Below are 25,169 nucleotides of genomic sequence, written 5' to 3' on the forward strand. Positions count from 1 at the left end.
ATGGCATGGTCTGTTATTGTATAGTATGGTATACTATGATTTGGCATGGAATAGTGTAGTATGGCATGGTCTGGACTGTCATTGTATAGTAGAGTATGCTATGATACGATATGGTATGTATGGTGTGGCTTGTGATTGTATAGTATGCTATAGCGTGGCTTGTCTGTCTATTGTATAGTATGGTATGGATTGTCATTGTATAGTATTGTGTGGTATGGTATGACTTGTCATTGCATGGAGTGGTATGGTATAGTATAAGCTGGCAGTGTATAGTGTGACCTGTCATCATATAGTATGGTCCGGTATGACCTGTCATCGTATACCATGATATGGTATGGTACAGCCTGTCAGTGTATTCTAGTTATGGCCTGTCATTGTATAGTATGGGTATAGGTTGGTATACAATAGTATGGTATACCCTGTCAGTGTATAGCATGGTATGGTATGGTCTGTCATTGTATAGTATGATAAGTTATTGAATGGCCTGTCATTATATAGTATGGTAAGGTGTGGCTTGCCATTGCATAGTATGGTATAGCATGCCATATTATAGTATTGGAAGCCTTGGTTTCAGTTTATTTATGATTCAGAACTCCAATGAGTTCCACATAAAAATATACAAAAAAGAAAGAAACTTACAATGTATCATATCTTAATAACAGAATAAAATGCGATTGGGGACATAACAATTATAATTTCACTATGAAATGGGGGTTAAAAGCAAACATGACTCCATATAATCACACAACCTCTTGTATAAAGTACATGTGCGCATATATAAAAATCTTTACACAAGATATGGAATGGTTTGGTATGGACTGTTATTGTATAGTATGATATGTCATTGTATAGGATAGTATGGTCTGTCATCATATAGAATCCTATGGTATGGTATAGGTTGTCATTGTATTGTATGGGGTGGTATGCTATGGAATGGCCAGCCATTGTAAAGTATGGTGTGGCCTGTTATTATATAGTATAGGGTGCTATGATATTGTCTGACATGTCATTGTATGGTATGGTATAGTTGTCATTGTACTGTATGGTACGGTATGGAGTGGCCTGTCATTACATAGTATGGTATGGTATGGTGTTGCCTATCATTGCACAGTATGCTATGCTATGGTACAGTTGGGTACGGTATGGTATGTCCTGCCATTGTGTGGTATGGTATGTTAAGGTATGGTTTGGTTTGGTATGGCCTGTCATTTTACAGCAGAGTATAGTATGTTTTTTAAAGCACTGTGTTTTTGTTTATTTTCTTTTTCGTATTCTCATTTCTTGATAGCATCAAATGGCAGACACAGTTCCCAATGCATTTCGGTGTAGCCACCTTTGTCAGGGGAATGCTGAAACAATATGTATAGTAATATGTATGTATAGTAAGAGTATAGTATGTTATGGTCTTTCATGGCCTGTCATTGCATAGTTGGATATGCTATGGCCTGTCATTTTATTGTATGATACGATATGGGATGGTATGGTGGGGTGTGATATGGCCTGTCATTCTATAGTATAGCATAGTATGGCTAAAATAAATTATGGTATGATCAGGCCCACTGAAATTATGCAGCAGGGGAGCGAAAATTATGTGGCAGGGTTACCTAAATTATGGAGCATTATAGGGCACATTTTGTGATAGTATTACTTCATTACTTTGTCATTTTTAAACTTGTTAACGCTGTCCGGGCAATAGTTGCATTTCATTAGTACCAGTTTAACACCTAAATAAAGCAATTAGATACAGAAAAGTGACCAGTCAAGCTTTGTAGAGGGTCCTCCAGTGCGTGGCAGCAGGAATCACCGCATTTTTTGTAACTTTTAAACATTTGCGCTAGAAACTAATTTTATTTTGTTAAAATCTGCTGATTATGTAGCAGATAATGGATTATGTGGCAAATGCGGCAAATCTACAACTATGTAGAAATCACTGCGGCCGTCAATTACATAATTCCAGTGTCCCTGGGTATATGATATGATATGGTGTGCCCTTATAATTGTAGGGTATGGTATGGTATGGTATAGTATGATATGGTATGGCCTGCCATTGAAAGGTATGGGATGGTTTGGTATGATATGATATGGCCTACTATGATTTAATATGGTATGGTATGATATGACCTGTCATTGTATAGTATGGTATAGACCACGGTTACTCATAGTAAGGCCCGCGGGCCGCCAGCGGCCCGGTAAGCCTTCCTTGGCGGCCCGCGGACCTTGCAGACATCCTACCTGTGTTAAAAAAAAAAAATTAAATAGTGTTAGCAAACACTGCCGGTTGCAGCAGCCCAGACTCTGCTCTGTGGGGGCCGGGGGATTCCAGAGATTGTCAAAGTGGAGATGCAGGGGCCTAAGAGGTGCAATACAACAAAGCTTTATTAACATGTAAATGGTCTTTTAAAAACCTGTGAAGTGCTCGGGTGCGGCTGTGTGTGCCCGCTGGGAAGCTGTCTCAGCACGGGCTGAGGGCTGACACACACAGGGGGTGAGATGACAGAGGGAGACAGAGGGAGGGAGAGGGAGACAGAGGGAGAGGGAGGGAGACAGGTTGACAGAGGGTGACAGAGAGAGGGAGACAGAGAGGCGCAGTCTGGGGGAGACAGAGGGAGGGAGACAGAGGGAGAGGGAGGCAGAGGGAGGGAGAGGAAGGGAGACAGAGAGAGACAGGCAGAGAGGGAGGCAGAGAGGGAGGCGGAGGGAGGGAGACGAAGGGTGGGAGACGGAGGGTGCCAGAGGGAGGGAGGGAGAGGGAGACAGACAGAGGGAGAGAGACAGAGGGAGACAGAGGGAGACAGAGGGAGGGAGAGAGACAGGGAGAGAGACAGGGAGGGAGACGGAGAGATAGAGGGAGGCAGACAGAGAGAGAGACGGAGGGAGGGAGGGAGAGGGAGGGAGGGAGAGGGAGGGAGGGAGAGGGAGGGAGGGAGACGGAGGGAGGGAGATGGCGGGAGACAGAGGGAGGGAGGGAGACGGAGGGAGGGAGGGAGACGGAGAGAGACGGAGGGAGATGGAGGGAGAGGGAGGGAGAGGGAGGGAGAGAGACAGAGGGAGAGGGAGACAGGGAGGGAGACGGAGGTTGACAGAGGGAGGGAGGGAGGAAGACAGAGGGAGGGAGAGGGAGACAGGGAGGGAGACAGAGAGACAGAAGGAGAGAGACAGAGGGAGAGAGACGGAGAGGGAGACAGAGGGAGGGAGGGAGACGGAGGGAGGGAGGGAGACGGAGAGAGACGGAGGGAGATGGAGGGAGAGGGAGGGAGAGGGAGGGAGAGAGACAGAGGGAGAGGGGGACAGGGAGGGAGACGGAGGTTGACAGAGGGAGGGAGGGAGGGAGACAGAGGGAGGGAGAGGGAGACAGGGAGGGAGACAGAGAGACAGAAGGTGAGAGACAGAGGGAGAGAGACGGAGAGAGGGAGACGGAGGGAGGGAGACGGAGGGAGATGGAGGGAGACAGAGGGAGGGAGGGAGGTAGGGAGACGGAGGGAGGGAGGGAGACAGAGGGAGACAGAAGGAGAGAGGGAGACAGAGGGAGGGAGGCGGAGGGAGACAGGGAGGGAGACAGGGAGGGAGACGTAGGGAGGGAGACAGGGAGGGAGACGTAGGGAGGGAGAGAGGGAGGGAGACGTAGGGAGGGCGACAGAGGGAGGGCGACAGAGGGAGGGCAACAGTCATGTATAGTATGGTATGGTACGGCCTGCCATTGTATAGTATTATAACATATGGTGTGGTATCTCCTGTCATTATATAGTACAGTATGGAATGGTGTGGGCTGTCATTGAATAGTATAGCGGTGGTGTGTCATTGCATATAATGATATGGTATGATATGGTATGCTATCCTATGGCCTATCATAGTGTGGTATGGTATGGTAGGGTATGGGCTGTCATTGTATAGTACAGAAATGCATGGCATGGAATGTCTCGTCGATACAGTATGTCATAATATGGGCTGTCATTATATAGTATGATAATGTGTGGTGTGGTATGGTATGGTATGGTATAGTATGGTGTGCTATGGACTGTCATTCTATTCTATGATATGTTATCGGATGGTATGGTGTGGTATGACCTGTCATTGTATAGTATGGAATGGTATGGCTTGTTAACATATCATATAGTATAGAATGCTATGGTGTGGCATGTCATTGTATAGTATAGTATGGTATATTATAGTATTGTATGATATGGCCTGTCATTGGATGGTATGGTATGATATGGCCTGTCATTGTATGGTATGTTATGATATGGCCTGTCATTGTATGGAATTGTATGGTCTGTCATTGTAAAGTATGATATATTATGTTATTTTATAGTTTGGTATGGTGTGGCCAGTCATACTATAGTATGGTATGGTACGGCCTGTCATTGTATAGTATGATAATGTACATATGGTATCTCCTGTCATTATATAGTACGGTATGTAATGGTGTGGTCTGTCATCGTATAGTATGGTATGGTATGTCATAGCATAGTATGGTATGATATGGTATGTTATAGTATTGTATGGCCTATAGTGGTATGGTATTGGTTGTCATTGTGAGGCATGGTACAGTATGCTGTGGTATGGTATGTCCTGTCAGTATACTATGGGATAGTATGGTCTGTCATTGTATAGTATGATATTGTGAGGTGTGGTATGGTATGGTATGCCTGTCATTGTATAGTACGGTATGGTGTGGTATGTCCTATCATTCTATTGTATGATACGTTATGGGATGGTATAGTATGTTGTGGTGATGCCTGTCATTGGTATATTATGGAACGGTATGTCCTGGTATTATGCAGTATAGTATGGTACGCTATGGTGTAGCCTGTCATTGTATAGGTATGGTATGGCATGGCTTGTAATTCTATTGTATGGTGTGTTATGGGATGGTATGGTTTAGTGTGGCCTGTCATTGTACAGGATGGAATGTTGTGGCCTGGTATTATATAGTATAGTATGGAATGCTGTGTTGTGGCATGCCATTGTATAGAATGTTATGAAATAGTATAGTATGGTATTGTCTGGCCTGTCATTGAATGGTTGGTATGGCATGTTAGGATATGGCCTGTCATTATATAGTATGTTACGGCCAGTCATTGTACAGTATGCTATGGTATCGTCTATCATTGTATTGTGTGATATGGTATGGTACTGTATGACCTGTCATTGTATAGTATAATATGGTACAGCCCTGTATTATATAGTATACTATGATAAGCTATGGTGAGGTCTTTCATTATATGGTATGGAATGGTATGGTTTGTCTTTGTACAGTATGGTATGGTATGGTGTGACCTGTCATTGTATAGCAGAGCACAGTATGGTATGGTATTGTATGGATTTGTCATTGTGTAGCATGTTATGATATAGTATGGCCTGTCATTTTAAAGTATGGCATGTTATGACCTATTATTGTATAGTATGCTATGGTATGGTATTGTATGGTAATGTGTGTGTGGTATGATTTGGGATGATGTGGCCTGTCATTGTATAGTATGGTATGTCATGCCCTGTCATTGTATAATATGGCACGGCATGTCATTGTATCTTATGTTGTGGTATCGGCTTTCATTGTATTATGTGATATGGTATGGTATTGTATGACCTGTCATTGTATAGTATGATATGGTATGGTACGGCCCAGTATTATATATTTTATTATGATAAGCTATGGTGTGGTCTGTTATTGAATGGTATGGCCTGTCATTGTATGGTATGGTATGTTATGACCTGTCTTTGTATAGTATGGTGTAGTATGGTATTGTATGGGAATCGGCGTGGTATGGCAGGCCTGTCATTGTGTGGTATGGACTGCCATTGTATAGTATAGTATGGTGTGGTATGGTATGGTATGGTATAGTATGGCTTGTTGGCGGTATGGCGGTACTCAGCGCCCACATTGAGACTAACGGGGGGCTGGCATCTCGCCAGGCCGGTTTCCGCCCCAGACATTCGACCGAATCTGTTGTGGTCTCAGTCCTAGATAATCTCAGAAAGGGTTTGGATGATAACAAACACCAGGCACTGGTCCTCCTTGACTTGTCCGCCGCCTTTGACACGGTGGACCATACCATCCTACTGTCCCGTGTCAGGGCGGCTGGAATCGGGGGATCAGCCCTGGTTTGGCTCTCCTCCTTTCTGAGGGACCGCACCCAGGCAGTGCGGCTAGGCATCTTCTCTGCCACTCCCCTCCCGGTCACCTGTGGTGTTCCCCAGGGATCCTCTCTTTCCCCCCTGCTCTTTAATCTCTATATCTTCCCTCTTATCTTCGCGCTTCAGCAGCTGGAGGTCACCGTGTACAACTACGCGGATGACCTCCAGCTCATCTTTGATCTGTCCTCCTCTCCCCTCTCTGTCTCTAATTTCCAGTCTACCGTGACATTTATCAGGGACTGGATGAACCACAACCACCTTAAGTTGAACCCGGATAAAACCGAGTTGGTTCTCACTGGTGGTTCATCCAGCCCCTGGAACTCTCTCTTTTGGCCCCCCTCTCTTGGGCCCGCACCTTCCCCCTCAACCACGGTTAAAACACTGGGTGTTAAAATAAATAATCACCTCACCCTTCACCCACAGATCAGCTCCGTGGTCTCCTCTTGTTTCCTCACTCTCCGCACCATCCGCTCTGTTTCCCGCTTCTTTTCCCCTCAGGCACTCAAGATCATTATGGCCGCCCTGGTGATATCAAAACTGGATTATGCCAATGCCCTCTATCATGGCATTCCAGCTTACAGCCTGCGGAGACTTCAGTCGATCCAGAACCAGGCGGCCCGGCTGGTTTACGGCCTCCCACGCTACCACCATTCCACCCCCCTTCTCAGGGAGCTTCACTGGCTTCCCGTAAAAGAACGCTCCCTTTTTAAGACGGGCTGCATGGTCTTCCAGGCCCGCCAAGGCACTGCCCCCGCCTTTATCTCTTCTTTAATCAAATCCTATGTTCCCACAAGACACCTCCGGTCTTCCTCTAAGTCCCTTCTTCAGATTCCCCGCTTCACACGTAAAAAGTGGGGTGGGGCCAACTTTTCCACCTTGGCTCCAACCTTCTGGAACTCCCTTCCTGACCATCTCCGTTCTGCTACCCAGTACCTCTCTTTTCGTAAAGATCTAAAAACCTTCCTCTTCAAACAGGCTTTCCCCGCTTAGCTCCCCATTCTTTATCACTCTTGTCTCTCCCCTCAGTTGCCGATCCTGCCCACTAGCGCCAAGAAACCGCATGGTGTACGCTGCGCTTTAGAAATGTTTTAAATTAGAAATTAAATTTTTGTTATGGTATGGTATGTCATGGCCTGTCATTGAATAGTCAGGTATGGTATGGCTTGTCATTTTATTGTGTGATACTGTATGGGATAGTATGGTGTGTTGGGCATGGCCTGTCATTGTATATTATGGAATGATATGACCTGTTATTATATAGTAAAGTATGGTATGATATGGCCTGTCATTGTGTAGTATGGTAAGGCATGGTATAGTAAAGTATGATATGGTATTGTATGGCCTGTCATTGTATAATATAATATGTTATGACATTGTATGGTATGGTATTGCCTGTAATTGGACAGTATGATATGGTTCATAAGGTATCACCCAGCATTATATAGTACAGTATAGAATGGTGTGGCCTATCAATGATAGTATAGGATAGTATAGCATGTCATTGCATAGTATAGTATTGTATGATATTGTATCAAATGGCAGATGACGGTATGGTATGACATGGGGTGTTGTATAGTACGGCATGGTATGGTATGGGCTGTAATTTAATAGCATGGTACGGTATGGTATGGCATGTCCTGCTAATATAGTATGGTATAATATGGCCTGCCATTGTATAGGATGATATTGTGTGGTATGCTATGGCATGGCCTGTCATTGTATAGCCGGTTATATAGTTAACTATGGAATGCTATGGTGTGACATGTCACTGTATTGCATGTTATGTTATTGTATGCTATAGTATGGTATGGCCTGTCAGCGTATGGTACGGTATGATCTGGTATGATATGGCCTGTCATTGTATAGTATGGTATGACATGTCATTGTATTGTATGCTACAACCTGTCATTGTATAGAATGCTATGGTATGGTATGGGCTGTCATGGTATTGGGCGATATTTTATGGTATTGTATGACCTGTCATTGTATAGTATGGTATAGTACGGTATGGGTTGATATAGTATGGTATGGTACTGTATGGCCTGGTATTATGGCATGATATGGTGTGGCATGTCATTGTATGGTTTGGTATGGTATGGCCTGTCATTGTATGGTATGGTATGGTCTGTCATTGGGCGGTATAGCATGGTATAGTATGATATGATATGGCATGGTATGGTATTGTCTGTCATATGGCAGAGTATAGTATGGTATGGCTTGTCATTGTTTAGTATGGTATAGTATGGAATGGTATGTTGTGACCTATCATTGTACGTTATGGTGTGGTATGGTATGATATGGTATTTTGTGGTGAGGCAGGCCTGTCATTGTGTGGTATGGTATAGCCTGCCATTATGTAGTATAGTATGGTATGACTTGTCATTGTCTGGTATGGTAGGGTATGGTACAGCCTGTTGTTGTATAGTATGGTGTGGTAGGGCCTGTAATTTTATAGAATGGTATGTATGGTATGCCAATTTATAGTATGATGTGGTGTGATATGGCAAGCAGAAGAAAACAGAATCAGTACTTAGTCCATGCTACAGGAAAGGTGGATACACACAAACAGAAAGTGAAGCCAAAGTGTAGTCAGCTTGCTCTAACCAAAACATCAAATATGGCTGACAATGAAGTCAATGAATGGTAAGCAATGGGTGGGCCCTATGCCCCTTCCATGTAAACAAAATGTCTCCCAACTAACAGCAGAAATCTAAAAAAAAATCAGCTCAGAAGTCTGAAGTGGGAGAAACAGAATTTGGTAACAGTGCTTATTTGTAATTCAAAGATCAGATGTGAATTGGGTATCCTCCGCAGAGTAGTACATTTTAATTAAGAAATGTTCTAACTGCTGGGCAAGGTGGCAACCTACATTCTTACTGTCCACTATGCCAACTGGCATGTAGGGCAGCAATGAAGGACCTTTACTTCTGTCTGTCTTGGTAACAATTTGTATGATGCCCCAGCTGTTATTCAGGGTCTTCATGTTTGATTCCACAGTTCCACTACAGGTGTTTTTTGGCCTGCCTCTCTTACGTTTGCTCTCTGGGGTCCAGTGGAGAGCTGTTCTTGTGATGGAGTCTTGTTCTCTTCTCACGGTGTGCCCTATCTATCCCCATCTTTTTCATATAATGGAGGGTGTCTATGCTCTCTCTCTTGCATCTGGTGAGCACTTCCTGGTTGGAGATTAGTTGCGGTCAGAAAACTGGCAAGATTCTTCTCAAGTTACTGGTGTGGAAGGCTGGCAGTTTGGTGATGTTGTGTTTTGTCACCTGCCAACATTTTGATCTATACAAGAGTGTAGACAGAACCCAGCTTTGATAAAGCCTCAGCTTGGTGCAGTACTGAGATGTCCTCCACACATTGTTCAGCATTCTGAAGGCATTCTTGGTTTTGTTAAGTCTACTCTTGATATCACTGCCTGCCCCTGCATCATGTCTGAGAGTACTGCTTAGTTAGATGCTGGGCGAAGTGGCAAAGGTAGATGTTAAATGACAATAGAGAGATGAGTGAACCTTGTGTGGCTACCCATAGAAAAGGCTTAGGATTGGAGGTAAAGCCATCCAGTTGGACTACTTGTGGTCTACCCGACAGAAAGGAAGACAGCCAATTTGTCAGGTTATCCCTGATTGCCATTGTTTCCAGGCATTTAAGTAAGATGGTTTGGTTGAAGGTATTGAAGGCAGCACAGAGGTCAAGAAGAATTTAAATTCTCTTGTCACTTTTATCCACCATTATAGGGGAGTCATCTGTCACTGAAGTGATGGCGAGTTCTGGGCTCCTTCCGAGCCAGAATCCAGCTTGTATAGGATGTAACAGATTATTTAATTTGGCAACTCTTTCTTTAGCCTTTTCATGTGGAGGGTCAGTGCTCTGGGCTCTTTCGTTTGTGGTGTTTGTTATAAGTAAACAATGTGCAATGTACTGTCTCTAGTAAGCTTATGAACATGGTATGATGGCGGGATGTGCTACCTCTAATGGTGGGGAATGATGCTGAAAGACGATGAGCTTCCTCTTTCGGTATCAGTGTGCAATGAGCTTCCTGTAGTTACTTGAATCTGATATTGGTGGGGTATAAAGCATTCCTAGGGGTGGAATATGGTATCAGTGTGCAAAGAGATCAATTTAGGGTAAAATATTATGTTAGTGTGGGATGAGCTCCCTCTTGTGGCTAGAATGTGACATAACTGTTTGCGATGAGCACCCTCTAGTGCTGGAATATTATAACAGCCTTCTAATGAGCTCTCTCTTGTGGCTGGATCATGAAGCCAATATAATCAGCTCCTCCTAGTGGTGGGATGTGATATCAGTACATGAAGTGCTGGCTAAGATATCTGATTATCTTTTTCATTTTCACACATTGTTATAAAGATAGTACCTTCATGATTCCATTCCAATTGTCCCCAGTGGAAACCTGAAAGAGTGTCAAGAAGGCCATTCCAAAGTTCTCAAAGGTTGCGTGTCGACTCATGCCTTCACACGGGTTATCATCGTTGCACACTGGAAAGAAACATAATAGTTGTAATGAGTGAAGACAAACAATAGGCACAGAGAGAAGTCTCCTATTAAGCCTTCCTGAGTTCCTCACTTAATGCACCACATTCTCAGTACAGGGAAGGCCTGTCCACTCCAAATTGCTTGTACCCACACAAGAACCCATGCTCAGGATACTTGAAGTCCCCCCTCTACCCCCACCCCCGCTTAAACCACGATGATACCACGCAAACCCTTTACAATATTCAATACGATTTTCTTTAATGGCAGTTCCTGTCATTTCCCCATAAGGCTGAAAGTTTTGATAGGACACTATTGTGTAAAAAAATTAATTGCAGTGCTGAAAATGACTGTGAGGCGCTCCCTCCAATTGTGGAATATAAGATTGTGTTCTGCGCTCTCTCTACTGGCGGAATATGATACCAGTGAGTGATGAGTTCATCTAATGGCTGGAATATGATTTGATGAGGTTCCTGTAGTTGCTGTAATATATCACGCTGTGTTGAGATTGGCACTGAGGTGGATTATTAAAATGGGTGATAAGCAACCTCTAATGGCGGAATGTGATTTGCATGTGATGGGGGATCTTGTTGTGCCCTGAACATGCTATTTGTATGAGATTCGAGCCTTTGGTGGCTCGAAAAAGCTAACACTGTGAAATGAGTTCCCTCTTATGGTGTAATATGAAATCAGTGAGAGATAAGGTTCCCTCTAGTGGTGGAATATGATATATGTGTGTCAAGATCTCCCTCTCCTGGCTGGAAGACATCCTTATATGATAAGCCCCCTGCAATGCTGGAATATGATTTTGTGTGATGAGCTCTCTCTAGTGGTGGTAAATGATATAACGGAACTATCAGCGCCCTCTAGTGGTGGGAAAATATATCAGGGAGCAATTAACTCCCTCTAGTGGTGGAATACGGAAAGGACTAATGGCATAATCGCTTGTATCTTCCCTCTAGTGGGAGAATGTGATATCTGTGTGTCATGGTCAGTGAATAATGCTTTTCCTCGATTGGTGGATTATGATGTCAGTATGTGATGAGCTCCCTGTAGAGGCTAAAAGATTATATCAGTGTTAAATCACAACCATCTGGTGGCTTCTTTATGATAGTGTGTGATGAGCACCCCTCAGCATGAGATGACCTCCTCGTACATGCCCAGTGAAGGAGCGTCACTGGTTAGATTAAAAAGCACAAAATGCCCCTTTTGGTATTGTCACCTGGACGCCACTGGGGCCCGGTTCAAGCAGAATACGCAAACAGAGGAGCTTGTACAGAAAAATAAGTGCCAGTCATAAAGCCAGTTTTTTTTATAAATCAGGAGTGATAAATTGCTGCATTGATAGCTATATTTGTCCACTCCACAAGGAGAGTCGCATACGCCTTCTCTGGCGAGCCATCGGCCTATTACATTATCGCTCCTTTCCACAGTTATTATTTTTTTTATTTACGACTCCACTGGCTGGGTTTGGCAGTTATGGGAACTGCATACAGTATCTGTGCCTCCTTAATTTACCAACCGACTAGTTGGACTGATGTCTTCTCTTGTTTTGATTTCCTCCCTCTCAGGGGTGAGGTGCCCGTCCTCATAGAGAGGCACCTCATCATACGTAACCATGGTCCTGTTTACACCCCCCTCACCTTTATAGGGTGCTGTATTGTTTTGCGGCTGGATTTAAACAATATACAGATATTCCCATACATTTTTACAAGTGCCCAAGCACTTGATCTACAGGGATACCTTTTGCCCCTGACACTGGACTGGCCTGGTTGTGCTGGGTTAAGACATGACCCCCACACTCACCGCCCTGATAGCTGCCTAGTGTTATCTAGTATAGGGGAGAGGATGTGGCTTAATGGCTTGAGCGGCCGACTTTGAAGCTGGAGAACCAGGTCCAAGTCTGGCGGTAGGCTCAAACATCCTGTGATGCTGGGAAAACAGAATATCCTTTTTTTTCTGCATGCTTTTTCCCCACAAGGAATTACAACGCGATCGTTACAACAACCTCTTTGTAACAATGCATACCATTACCCCGCAAGTCGTAACAACGACTTGCTCTCAGGGGGGCGCTGGATGTTGGAATAGTATAATTTACTTTTCCAACTCCAGTATGTGTAACAGTAAGCCTCTGCCCCCTTCGCAAGTCGTGAGCAAAGATTCCCAACCACAGGGTGGGGACATTCCATTAGCAAGTGCCACTTGCATTTTGATACCCCAAAGAGAGCAGATATTTCGTGCCAGAGAAGGAACATTCAATTAGCCTCATAGACATCAGAGAGAGCAGAAACCCCCTGCCACAAAGCACCAACCCCCTACCACAGAGAGGGCATTCCTCTATGAAGTGTCCAATGGATTCTGATGTTTAGGAGGCAGAAGAGAGCCTCTGCCGGGGGTGGGGGGGGGGGCATTCCTTAAGGGAATACTCCATGTATTCCGATACACATGAGCGAAGATATCACCTTCCACAGAGAAGGCAATCCACCAAGAAGTCTCCAATGGACTCTAAAATTTGAGGTAGGCTGGTGCAGCTCCTTAGGTAGAGGGTGCTGTAGACTGTGAGAACATCAGCAGAGCAATGAGTGACCACGTTCCACCAGTAGCAGCCTCCATAAAACAAAAGTGGGGGAGGCCGGATGGGGAGGAGGGAGGGCAAAATAAGAATTTTGTAAAAACGTACCTTTTTATTCGCTACTGTTGCCGTTGCCTCCGACGCCCCCTTGGTGCTCTCCCAGCAGTCTCTGGGAAAGCAGGCTCCCTACCCAATCCAGACGCTGCTCCCATGCTATGAGAGCAGCACCAGGATTGGTCTGAATCGTCTGCTCTTTCGCTCAGACAGTTCCTGGGAGCCTTCTGCTTTTCTCCAACCCGGCTGTGAACACAGCTGGGTTGGAGAAATAGAAATGCGCATGTCTGCTTGGCAGGCCTAGGACAGCTGACTAAACTTAAATATGCACTTCTTTCTAAGTGCCCACCACTCCTCAGGGTCCGGCCCCGCGCTACACGCATGCGTAAGACAGTCACAGAACAATAAAATGATGTTTTATTATCATTATATTTTTCTGGGACTGACGAGTGGGGCGACGCTCCTCCGCCATTACTGAGGAGCACCCCTGCATTCCACCAAATCAGATATTTTTTAATAGAAGGGCCCACCTTCTACTAAGAGGGACAATTTACTAGGAAGTGTGCCATGGATTCTGATATCTATGAGAGCAAGGACTCCTCCCGGTGAGATAGGGAATTCCACAATGATATATATATTTTTTTCTTCTGAGTTTTATATAGTGTGAACTTGACCCGGTATTGGGTATCAGAGCGCTTTACATAGCACCAGTTGTGTTACATGAGGAAATTTTTTGTTAGGTACAGAGAGATTAAGTGATTTGCCCACAATCACAGGATGTTTAGCGTCATTGCCGAGACTCGAACCCGGTTCCCGAGATTTAAGGTCGACCGCCCTAGCCGTTAGGCCAACTCCTCTCCCAGATATGCGCCATGCATTCTGATGCCCCCTTTTACTGTCCCCAAAGCCTTGTTTGCACCTACTCTTCAATTAAAACCTTTGATTTGATGTCCAATTTAAGTTTGCCAGTGGGGCTGTGGTGGTCAGCGTCTGAAGCAATGGACACAATTCGGGGTGCAGCCACTTACTATTCTATCTGGTTTGGAAATCAGTGTTTACGAAGTGGGACTCGTAATGCTGGGCTAACTTCTTGGTTTCGCCCTCGGGGTATCCTCGAAAAAAGTCGTTGTATTCATGATTTTCAGTTGGCAGGAGCAGCAACAGGACCTATGGCACACATTATACCCAGTGGTCTACCAGCTGGAACTGGAGAACTGGGATCGGGGTCAAGTTCCAACTGCAACTTGAAACCTAAATATATCCGGAATCGTTAGAGCATCTGAGGAGGTTCAAACGGTTCTGGAATTAAGGATGATGGTTGCAGGTGATGCACCTTTACCATAGGTTCTTAGGGGAAAAGGATACACCTCCATGTTCTTCTCTGGCTTGTAATTGGTTGAAATAGGGTCCCACAACGTCACGGATGGCTGGAGAAAGGCAGGGTATAGTGCAGACTCACAATCCTCAGTTCTAAAATGCACTCTGCCAATCCTCAATGTTATTGACACAAAGGGGTTCTTTACGATGTTGGGCGGAATCACTTCTGTCCAACACCGACTCGGTCATGGTATCGTCCAACACCCAGTCAGCTGTCACCGACCACCCCATGAGGATGCAACTGAACACAATTCAGTCGTATTCCTGTATTTCACTATGGGAGCAAGCATTAAAACTGGCCATAATGCCTGCCCCATTGTGAAATGGGAGCTGCGGTTCATCTCTGCACCCCGTGGGAGGCATCGCAAGGTGTCTGCCACAAGTTGCAGGGATCAACAGGGGGCACCTATGGTCTCCAACTGGAGGCCGTGCACCTAAGGGGGTCCTGCTGGGGGCCCCCCTAACACACTTTCCGTCATGGTTTCCATGTCAGACAGACCAGCATGGAAACCATGTCGGAAAGCGTGATCATAATCTCAAAGGCGGAAAGACCCGTCCTTGAGATTACAAGCCGCATTCCGACTGACGAATGGGCTCTCCAAGCCCTTCAGAAGCCAGTTGCTATGACCGGCTAGTTTCCTTTCCAACTGCCTCCATCATAATGAGGCGGTCGGAAAGGAAACCCGAACGGCCCATTACGATGCGGCTGTAAAGGCTCTGACCACAGGTCGGAGCCTTTACGAGCCGCATCCTAATTGGCCCCAAAGTTGTTCTTCAGTTTGTCTCTGTCTAATTGGGCTGCAAGGTCGTAGGGCTGAGCGGCTCAGTTCCTCGAGAATGAGACGATATCCATGTAGGAGTTAGCCAAGAAGGCCATGCTCTTTGTCCTCCTGGTCAAGAGTCAGCTCCTTTCTATGAAAGTTTGTTCAACTCTCATTTTGTCAAGCCACAACAGCAAGGCTTCCCCAGATCCTTGGCTTATCCACCAGTTCCAGCTGTAGCAGAGACACGAAGAGTCCTGTTAGTATTAGTGGTCAATACCCATCGGTACTGGTCTAACAAATTTTCTCCAGACAAAAGCATGAATGTATGTACGGAGGCTTTTCTTTCAGACTTTTTTTCTAGCATGTCCTCATTTCCAGTCTGGCGACAATGTGCAAAATGCTGGCTAGAGAAAGCCAGTGTTTATGTTGTGTTGAGGGCACTGGTGGGAACTCATGGATAACCAAAGTCCAAGCTATCTTTACATTTTGTAATGCCAGCCTCATTGAGTCCACCTCTGAGTTCTTTCTTCCTAGGCTACCGCTGGGGGCAGGGAACGTGGTAGGATCCAAATTGTCCGTTGTTGGGTGATACCCAACACCTCACCCGGGGAAAAGGCGAGCTAAGGTACAGTTGCTCGGCAGAGGTTAGGGCCAGGCTGGAAAGTGATGTATAATTCTCTGGACCTCCAGGTATTTATAGAGTTTGTGAGCCACGGCTCCAGGAATAGCAGCATGGACAAAGACCACCTGTGGAAATAAAACTCTTTTGTGCAGAATTTACTGTTTACTTAATTACTAGTACCATTACAAATTTGTATTAAACCAGCATCATGGTGCTATAGCAACATACAAGGCAGCAACAGAAAAACACTAATACACTAAAGGAATAGGCCAGTTTGCTGGACTTCCCGAAACAGAGCATAGGCAGAAAACTGACGCACTCAGAGTGGGAGAGCATTCCACATTAGTGTACCAACATGCTCCTTTGAAGCAAGTCAATTTCAGTAAAAACATAGCCCGGACTTAAGGGTTCTCGTGGGAGTATATAATAAGACTAAAAAGTCTTTATGAAGTCAGGCGTAAAGAGGGGACCAAATCTGTAATAGGCTCATGACACCATTTTTTTTTCATTGAATGCAATCCTTTATCGGCTGTAACTGGAGGCAGCAAAGGGCTACAGACCCATGCTGTCATTAAGTAGGCCACATCCAGGCAAACCACCATGCTCTGTAACCTCTGCAGATTCCCCCTGAAGGCTTCAGTGAGCTTGAGTGACACAGCACTGTCATGGTCAAGTTGCACCAAACATGCTTCTTCAGGGGAATAGGTGGGGGGGTTCTCTTTAAAGCACATGAAGCAGTATGTAACACCAGACCTTCAGTACCTAAAAGTCAAAGTTCAACTCTTGATCATACTGAAATCCATGCTTTTGGCTTTGAAAACAGTTAGCTTGCCCAACCCTCAGGCCAGAGCGTCTCAAATAAAGAGAAAGAGCTCCCTAGATCCTCTGGATCTCAGTCTTACTTGCATTAAGCCTCAGGTAAATCCTAGCCACTCTATCATGGATGGCAATGACTCACTCTACCAGGCTTCCAATGTCAGCTGAGGTGGAGAGCACAACGCCATCAGGAGTTCAGTGTCATCGGTGTAGGTGAGGGCCTTAAAGCTGGAAGACCGAATCAGCTTTCCCAAATGCTCATGTTAAATAAAGTGTATGGGGTAGAGTTCCAACCCCTGTACACACTACCATAGGTAGATTGCTTAGCAGAATGGAACATGGGAATTGACATTGTCTGTGTCTGGCAATTCAAGAAAGACCTAAATGGTCATTTAGGATATCATAACTGGCTTGTAACCTGCAGCCGAGAGATGCAAGAGTAGGTCACCTGGGTCGCCCAGGTCTCTTGTTGCCTTACTTTCATCAAGAGTAACCACCAGCACGGCCTACAAGCTGTGCCCCTCTAGGAATCCTGCCTGAGAGACATCCAGAGCCCATGCATCATGCAGCACTGTGCGACAAGCTAGAAAGCTGCTCGGCCAAGTGCTGCGCTATTAATGGGGCAAACAAAGAAAAAGTGGGGCGACCCGGTGTCCCTCAGAACCTGAGTATTACGTTTATAAACAAGGAATGGTTCTGTCGGGTGTACCTTTGTGCATATAAGTCACAAGAAACCAAAAATGACTTTTGTGAAACTAATATGGAAAACAAACCTGATCAACACGAGCACTATGTGTATATCTGCAAACAGCCTTTTTGTATTTTTGTATATGTTGTGTATTCTGGATACATCTGAATGAATTAATTCTGATTAATACAAAGTTATACACAAATATTGCGACTCTGATTTTTTCAGATATTGTTAACTGTTGGTCAGGTTTGTTTTCCATTTTTGTTTCACAAAAGTCATTTTTGGTTTCTTGTGACTTATATGCACAAAGGTACACCCGACAGAACCATTCCTTGTTTATGAAGAAAAATAAAAAATTACTGGGGCAAAGGCAGGCAGCAAAGAGATTGGCCTGCATATTTAAGTTACCGGGGTACAACTTAGGTGTCTTAAAAAGTGGGGGTGACTATTTCCTTTTTAAAGTTCTACGAGATCACCCAAGTGAGATGTTTATAAACTCAGACTGCTTTACGCTATTCATGTGACTCAAGATCTCTCACAGCCACACAAGACACGTGAAACAGGACACACACGTGCAGGATACAGTGCACACAATGGGTGGAAGCACGAACAACAGTTAGGGGGGCTGTGGTATCACCCGTGAGTTCCTCTAGAGCTAAAGTGATTATAGGGTTGTAAAGTAAAAGGGGCTAAATGGGAAATTCTTGCATTGTCATTCGTGAATATGGATTACCTGTGGAGGGTCTCTGCTTAGAGTATTACATCATAAAGCAACATTGGTGAGAACGACAACTAAGATTTTACAAGAACTTAACCGAATTTACTAAGAGTGGCTAGGAGGCCTTCTCTCCTAAGGGTACAGGTCAAAAGGCATGTGTCACTGAACTGAGAATCTTTCAGTTTTTCCCAAAGATTGGTTTGAAGGGTCTGTAATCATTCTTGAACATGGGTGGACGCAGGGTGCCCTCTCTAGGCAGCAAAGCCTGGCTGTCTGCTGGAGGACATCAGCAAAAATGTACCACCTTCAATGAACTGACAGATTGTCAAGTCCAACTGCGGAAAAACAAAGGACAATTTAAGAATGTTTCACAGGATGGCAGATTACCCTGCCAAGCAAGGACTTTTCTACCTATACACCACCAGGTGTAGGTTGCCATGCTGGGAGCTGCTTGGCGCTACAATACACTACAGCTCCTAGCACTAGTCTCTGAGGGAACTGTCACAAGGAATGCCACAAGGCTGCCCATAATCGCAGGAGTCCCCCGTACTCGTACTCCTCTGGGTGCACACTCAACTTGCTTTCTTAGGACTCCCTGGAGCTCTAACTCTAGCTTAGTTATTTAAATGAGCCTGAATTATATCTCGGCGGATGGAATGCTCAGTCAGAAATGTGGTGGATATCCCGTCTGCCGTATTACGGTCTCCATAGAATATAATAGGATCATAATACCGCGGACGGGATTTCAGTCATGTTTGTGATGGAGTATTCCCCTCCGCCAAGATCTCACTCAGGCCCTAAGTTATTGGCAGAGTGCATATCAGCTCATTAGTATTTTGTAATATAAACCCGAGGAGTCATATTTTAGAGGTAAGTTAGAATTTATGTTTGTTGTTTATGTTTTGGATGACAATTGTTGAATTCAAATTTGTTAACTCATTCTACCGTATTTCCCAAACTATTTGGGCACTGAGGCGAATCTCGGTATTTTATAAAATGAAAAGAAAAGGAATAAATAAAGGAAGGTGGGGCTTCATATCACTGCATCCATCAGCCACTCAGCAATCATACTCCACAGATACGCAAAGAGATGAAATGATATCTGACAAATAAAGGGGAGAATACCACACGGTGGGCACCTTTAGCCCCCTAAATTATAATCCAAAACACAATTCTCATGGGGAGTCAATGAGTCTCTAGGCCTGGTTTGTGAACGCCCGGATGATCCACCGCATTTCATGCCATGGGCTCCTGCGTTCACGTGTTGTGTTATGAAATGATCGCTATTTGGGGTGCATACTTTATTGGGGTACTTAATTTGCAAATGCAACTTACTTAAACTCCCAAAATGTGACTAAAATGTCAGAAGCTTTGGAAAGCTGCCCATGGGTTTAATACTTCAAATTCACCACCAAAATGTGTAAGAATTAGAATTTGCTGTCTATTGTCAGCAAAATATTTGCTTCTCGGTAAAAAGCCAGCCTTCCTTCACCAGCAATGAAAAGGAAACATAAATAATTCAAAAACATTTGAATTGCCAATTCAGATGTTCTTAAAACTAGTTGATATGTATTGCAACGGTTCAACTCGTTACGTTTTTTTCAACGTTCTTAATTAACTTTTATAACGTTAAACAATTGTTGTTTCTGAAAAGCTCCGAAATTATCTGTCCTAATTTTTTTTTGAATAAAATAAGGAATGTTTGCTAAATACACCCTGATATTTAAAACAATTTATTTTGAAAAAGAAAACCACATTCAATATATGTGGTAGATTTTTCCAAGAACAGTTTAAATTAGAAAATGCCACCAATGGCTTTGGGAGGAAAATGTTCAAAACCTCGGCAACTACACAACACAGCAGAGTTTTCCAATCATCGAAAATGTAGCCAGTGTGTAAAAAATGAAGAACATGAATGTTTTATTTTTTATTCTATGCGGGCTGGTTTTCGAGGAATACTCTCTCAATTTAAATTATTTGAGGATTTTCTTCTAGATGACTAAAGATCAGAGCGTTCTTTATCTAGATGGCCTCTTTCTATAAAATATTAGTGTTTAAAAAAAACACCTGCTTCCCAAAAGCGAATCTTTATATTAGTAAACTGGAGATGTGAAAACGTTTTGACCAGAATAAACGTTTCGGATTCAACACCCCAAATTTTATTTTCACTTGAAGTACCTCGATTTTTTTATGGTGAAATTCAAACCAATTTTGCTATGGATTCTAATGTATCTGGCTATAACCTTGTCTGTGGAGCACTAACCATAAGTAAATCGATATTACACCAAAATATATTTTAGTGTTTTTTTCACCACCACTAAAGTGAATTTACTTTTCAGACACCTACCCACTTAGAGTGGCAAATGGAAATTTTACTTTCGGAGTTTCAAGGTCGTGCATTTTTAGGTCAGTTCTGAGAGGCAGTGTAATATAGTTCCCTCGCTCATTCAGTGCTTGGCCTCTCTCTGTCGACGAATCAAAGGAGGGAATAAGAGCAAAGTTTGAAGGTTATAGATAGTCATTCATCTGTAATGGTTGTGTCCCGACCAAGGACCTTACCTAGTCTTCCGAAGAGCTCGACTCCCAGTGCGGCGTAGATGAAAAATAGCAGCATGAACAAAAGGCCAAGATTCCCCACCTGTAAGGAAAACAGAGCTTTAGAAGGAGCAAGCAACAACAATATAACCAGAGGGAGCTGCTGGGGATGCCCTGGTCTGGCACGTGGTACGGAAGACAGAACTGCATCACTGACCTGTGAGCTTGAGCATGCGTCCTGTTGGGAGAGAAAAGGACCGGAGTGTGCACTCCTGCCCTGAATTCCCCACACATCAAGCCTCTGGATATTTGTCCTGTTCAGCCTCAGTGCACATGACAAGCATGGGTGTACTCTGAGAGCACACTGTGACATGGATCGAGGCCCAGAGAAGGACTCTGTGGTCTGAAGGAGCACATGATGGGCACCCCCTTTGTGTCTTTGTTTTGGGTCTCTCCGATAGAGAACTCACAGCTCCATCCCCCCACCTGCTGGCACTAGACGGCAAAGACTTTGGTTTGACCCGTCCGGGAGGTAAATGAAAAATCCAGGAACTGCCTTAAAATGGTTACAGAGTTGGACCTGAGAAATACACAGGTCAGCAAACCTAGAGCCTGATCTATACTTTGGCGGATTGGATTCTCCATCACAAACGTGATGGATACCAGGTCAGCTGTAATACAAATGCCATAGGATATCATGTAATTGTAATACAGTGAATGGGATATCCATCATTTTTGTCACAGAGTAGCCCATAACGCCAAAGTATAAATCCGGCCCTTAGTGTTTTAAGCATGCACAGAAAACCCCGATTGTGCCAGGATTTCTCCCTGACCAGTCTTAAGGGTTCCATTCCAGTGGAAACTGAGAAAAAACTTTGGATTTCAGGGAAAGGGCGACTGACTGCCATCTCGCATCGCCAGGTTCAGGACAGGAACCTGGGGGTTCTGCAATCGGTCATGAAGAACTTCCCTGAAACCACCTTGAAGGAAGAAGCCCAGTGATGTCTGAGGAAGGGTGCTAGAGGTGCCCTTGAACATAGAAAAAGGCTGCCAAATAGAGGATTGTTGGAAAGAGCTGCCGCCCAGGGAAGGATCTACACCACCAGACCGTGTCATGAGGCCTTGTGGCTCTGGGTCCCAATGCAATATGCCCCACATCAAGATTGCTTGGTCTCTCGGAATGAGTGCTGGCATATGGGCACTTGGAGCATCTCCCCTGACCGGTCTGCAGAGGATTGAAGACAGTGCCTGCTGAGGTCCCCCTTGAACTACGTAGGGCAGACCAGACCAAAGCCCTAGACGTCGCAGTACTGATAAGAACTGCACTGCAGAGGGCGGTTGTTTCACAAGACCAGGGAGCACTTCTGAAGGCTTGGTGCTACAAGAGGAATGCAAGAGTGTTCAGCAGTGCCCTTTACCTCTGACATGAGCACCGCTGAGGCTGAGGCTCGGCTCTTCCTGTTGTGTGGGTGACTGGTTTGCATTCAGACCTAAGGAAGATCCATGAGAGAACTTCCACCCATCACTGGTTGGGGGAAGAAGAGAACAGTCTCCCCTTATCTGTGCCTGCGCAGTTCTCGCTGGAGGTGCAGGACTGTGCACTGTAGTGGAGGCCTGTCGAAGACACCAACAGTGTCAGAAGAGCCAGGGTAAAGTTAGCCTGGCCCTGCCAGCGGTTAGTGCATTGCCACTGACCAACGTGAGCAGCTGGCAGAACAGTCCTTACCTGCATGGGACCCCTTAAAGGCCTGTTGTAAGACTGAGATGTAGTGAAGGGGTATAACATCTGTGAGACATTTACACTTTATCAGTAACTAGTCCATAGCCATCTTGTGGGGGGATGGCAATGACACCAGCAGGGTATAAAGATATTCAAATGCGCATGTCACCTGGGCGCATTTTGTCCTATCCTACAATGACTATATGAGTACTATGCCCAGGGCCACTGGAATTATGTGATTTTGCTGCAATTTTAGCATAATTATAGATTTGCTGCAGTTGCCACATTATCCATCACCTGCTGCATAATCTGCAGATTTTAACAACACCAAATTGTTTCTAGCTCAAACAGTGCAAAAGTTACTAAAACGTAGCGGCACATGTTTCTGCAATGTGGAAGGCCTTTTGCAAAGTTGGACTGGTCACCTTCCTGTTGCTTATTGCTATATTTGGGTGTGTGATTGGCTTAAAAATGTGTAACTAATGCCCAAACAGTGTGAACAAGTTTAAAACTGACAAAATAATTAAGTCCTACTATCAAAATATGTGCCTCATAATTTGCCTTGTCTTGCCGCATAATTTACTCAACCCTGCCGCATAATTTAGCTCTTCGCTGCCTCTTAATTCCAGTGGCCCTGACTATGCCCTTCCATATGGTTACAGCCTAAGCCCATAACATCAGTGGGCTGAGGTGTCAAAGGGTTTTCTTACTCTGTGTCTATGGGAAAATGTGTTAGTACATATAGGCCCAGGCCCCTCAATGCAGTGATTCACCCCAGCTATTACTGTTCTCTGTAATGTTGCTCTGTCATTTTTATGGCCACTCTTGAATTGTGTTTTAAAATTAAAGTATTTTTTCTTGAACAGAAAAGGATTGACTGGACATTGATGTATTGACTGACAAAAGATGATTGAGTCCTGAATCTCTTCCCTTCACCACCTCCCGAGTATCCTTGTATTTATCACCCTCAATACCCTAAAGAGGTGTGTTTGTTGTTCAGTTATGTATTCAACTGAAAGATAAAGGGGGTCCAGTGGTAAAAGGCTGAGTCCTGAAACACTGATTTCCCTGAGACTCTTGCAAATAGTTCCCACATGTCCTGATCGAGTTTCCTTTAAATTGAACTTTTTCAATAACTCAGTGTGATCCTCAGCACATTTCCTGACCTAGTTCAATAAAAAACATGTATCACTGATATCAGGTGCACAACCCCCACAGGCTACAAGGGCTTCAATACCAACCCACCCCCAATTGTGTGTCTCAGCATGGGCTGCTGCAGCTCGAGCTGCTGTGGGCTCAGCTGGGCAGTGTCTGGAATCCTATTTCCGACACTCCGACATGCCAGAGTTTTACACAGGTCTTTAAAGACCATTTGCATATTTACATACCTTTGTAAACTGGTTACCGAGGCTTAGCTTTTTTTTCTGGTTCCAGTACCCCCTGGGCCCCCACTCTGCCTATTCCTTACATTTGTATTTTACATTTACTGCATAGGGGTCGATTCCGATCTGGGTCGGAAAGCTCTCCAACCGAACCGGATCCGGAGTGTTTTCCGACCGAGCCGGACCCCTGCAGTCCGACCGAGCGAGTACGATGCGGCCGCATGCTGCCGGACTCAGTTCGGTCGGGCTCCCATAGAAGTCAATGGGAGCCGGTCGTACGACGCGTACATGGTCTCCCATTGACTGAATGGGTACGTCTCGGACAAGGGGCCCCCCTAAAGTGGGTACGTGTCGGTGCCATCCGCACCGTACATGCCTGTGCTGGGGAGACCCTTGGGTCTCCCCCTGTGTCCGAGTCGTAAGGCTGCGTGTGATGGGGGTCCAACGAGGACCCCGAAAGGCAGCTTCCCAGACGTTTTGCGAGCAGGAAACTTCAGCTCGATCCGGCTGTCCGACGCATACATCGTACTCGCTCGGTCGCAAAATGTCTCCTTTGTGCTGTGCAAATCGTGTCTGTACGAGTCAGTTGGAGCGGCTCGGATCCGGAAACGGTTCGGTCGGAATTAACGCGTACACTCGCATTGTACTTGCTCGCTCGTACAGGTGTCCGAGTCGGTCGTGAAACACTCGTCCGACTCGTACCTTTTTCCCGCCAGATCGCGTTTGGAGCCCTTCTGAGCGAGATCGGAATCGACCCCTTAGTGTGAGAATGCATTTAATTAAAAGGAATATAAAGTAGGGTTGCCAAAATAAAAATACCAGCCATTTGTTGTTTAAAGAGCCTGCAAAGACCTGGTCTTGACACTAAATAGGGTTATAAATATAAAAGTAGGTATTCATTTGTAATGTGACTTTTCTGTCTTTATTTCCTTTAAATATCACTCATGGATCATTCAGGCAGCCCTAGAACACAATTAGAAGTGTTTTCTATTTATAATTGCTGTTTGAAGTATGCACAGATAAGTGCTAAAAATACGCTATAGTTGATTTTTTATTTTTGTACCGTCTGGGACATCAAAATAATGAGCTGGCAACCCTAATTATAATACTGGAAGTTTGTTGCCGGATCAGCAAATTATTTATTTCCCCCACCCTCGATCCCTTATTAATGCCATAATAGCAATAGTTGAACTTATATCTGAAACTCTATTCCGCCATCAATAACATGCTGAGTTACTTAAAGTGTGTGGGAATGCACCTTGCATTCAGACAACTCTCTCCTCATTCTCGCC

General features: G+C 44.8%; 1 protein-coding gene across 1 annotated transcript in view; it reads right to left on the reverse strand.

Moving 5' to 3' along the window:
* The window catches only part of CACNA1I (calcium voltage-gated channel subunit alpha1 I), a 580,458-nt gene that overhangs the window by 42,049 nt on the left and 513,240 nt on the right, over positions 1-25,169 (reverse strand). The window contains exons 28-29 of the mRNA XM_085601256.1: positions 20,800-20,878; positions 10,511-10,632 (exon numbers count right to left, since the gene is read on the reverse strand). Of these exons, the coding sequence (XP_085457382.1) occupies positions 10,511-10,632; positions 20,800-20,878 (201 nt within the window). The remainder of the gene's footprint in view (positions 1-10,510; positions 10,633-20,799; positions 20,879-25,169) is intronic.

The sequence above is a fragment of the Triturus cristatus genome, chromosome 4_2, assembly GCF_964204655.1.
Source record: "Triturus cristatus chromosome 4_2, aTriCri1.1, whole genome shotgun sequence".
Lineage (NCBI taxonomy): Eukaryota > Metazoa > Chordata > Amphibia > Caudata > Salamandridae > Triturus > Triturus cristatus.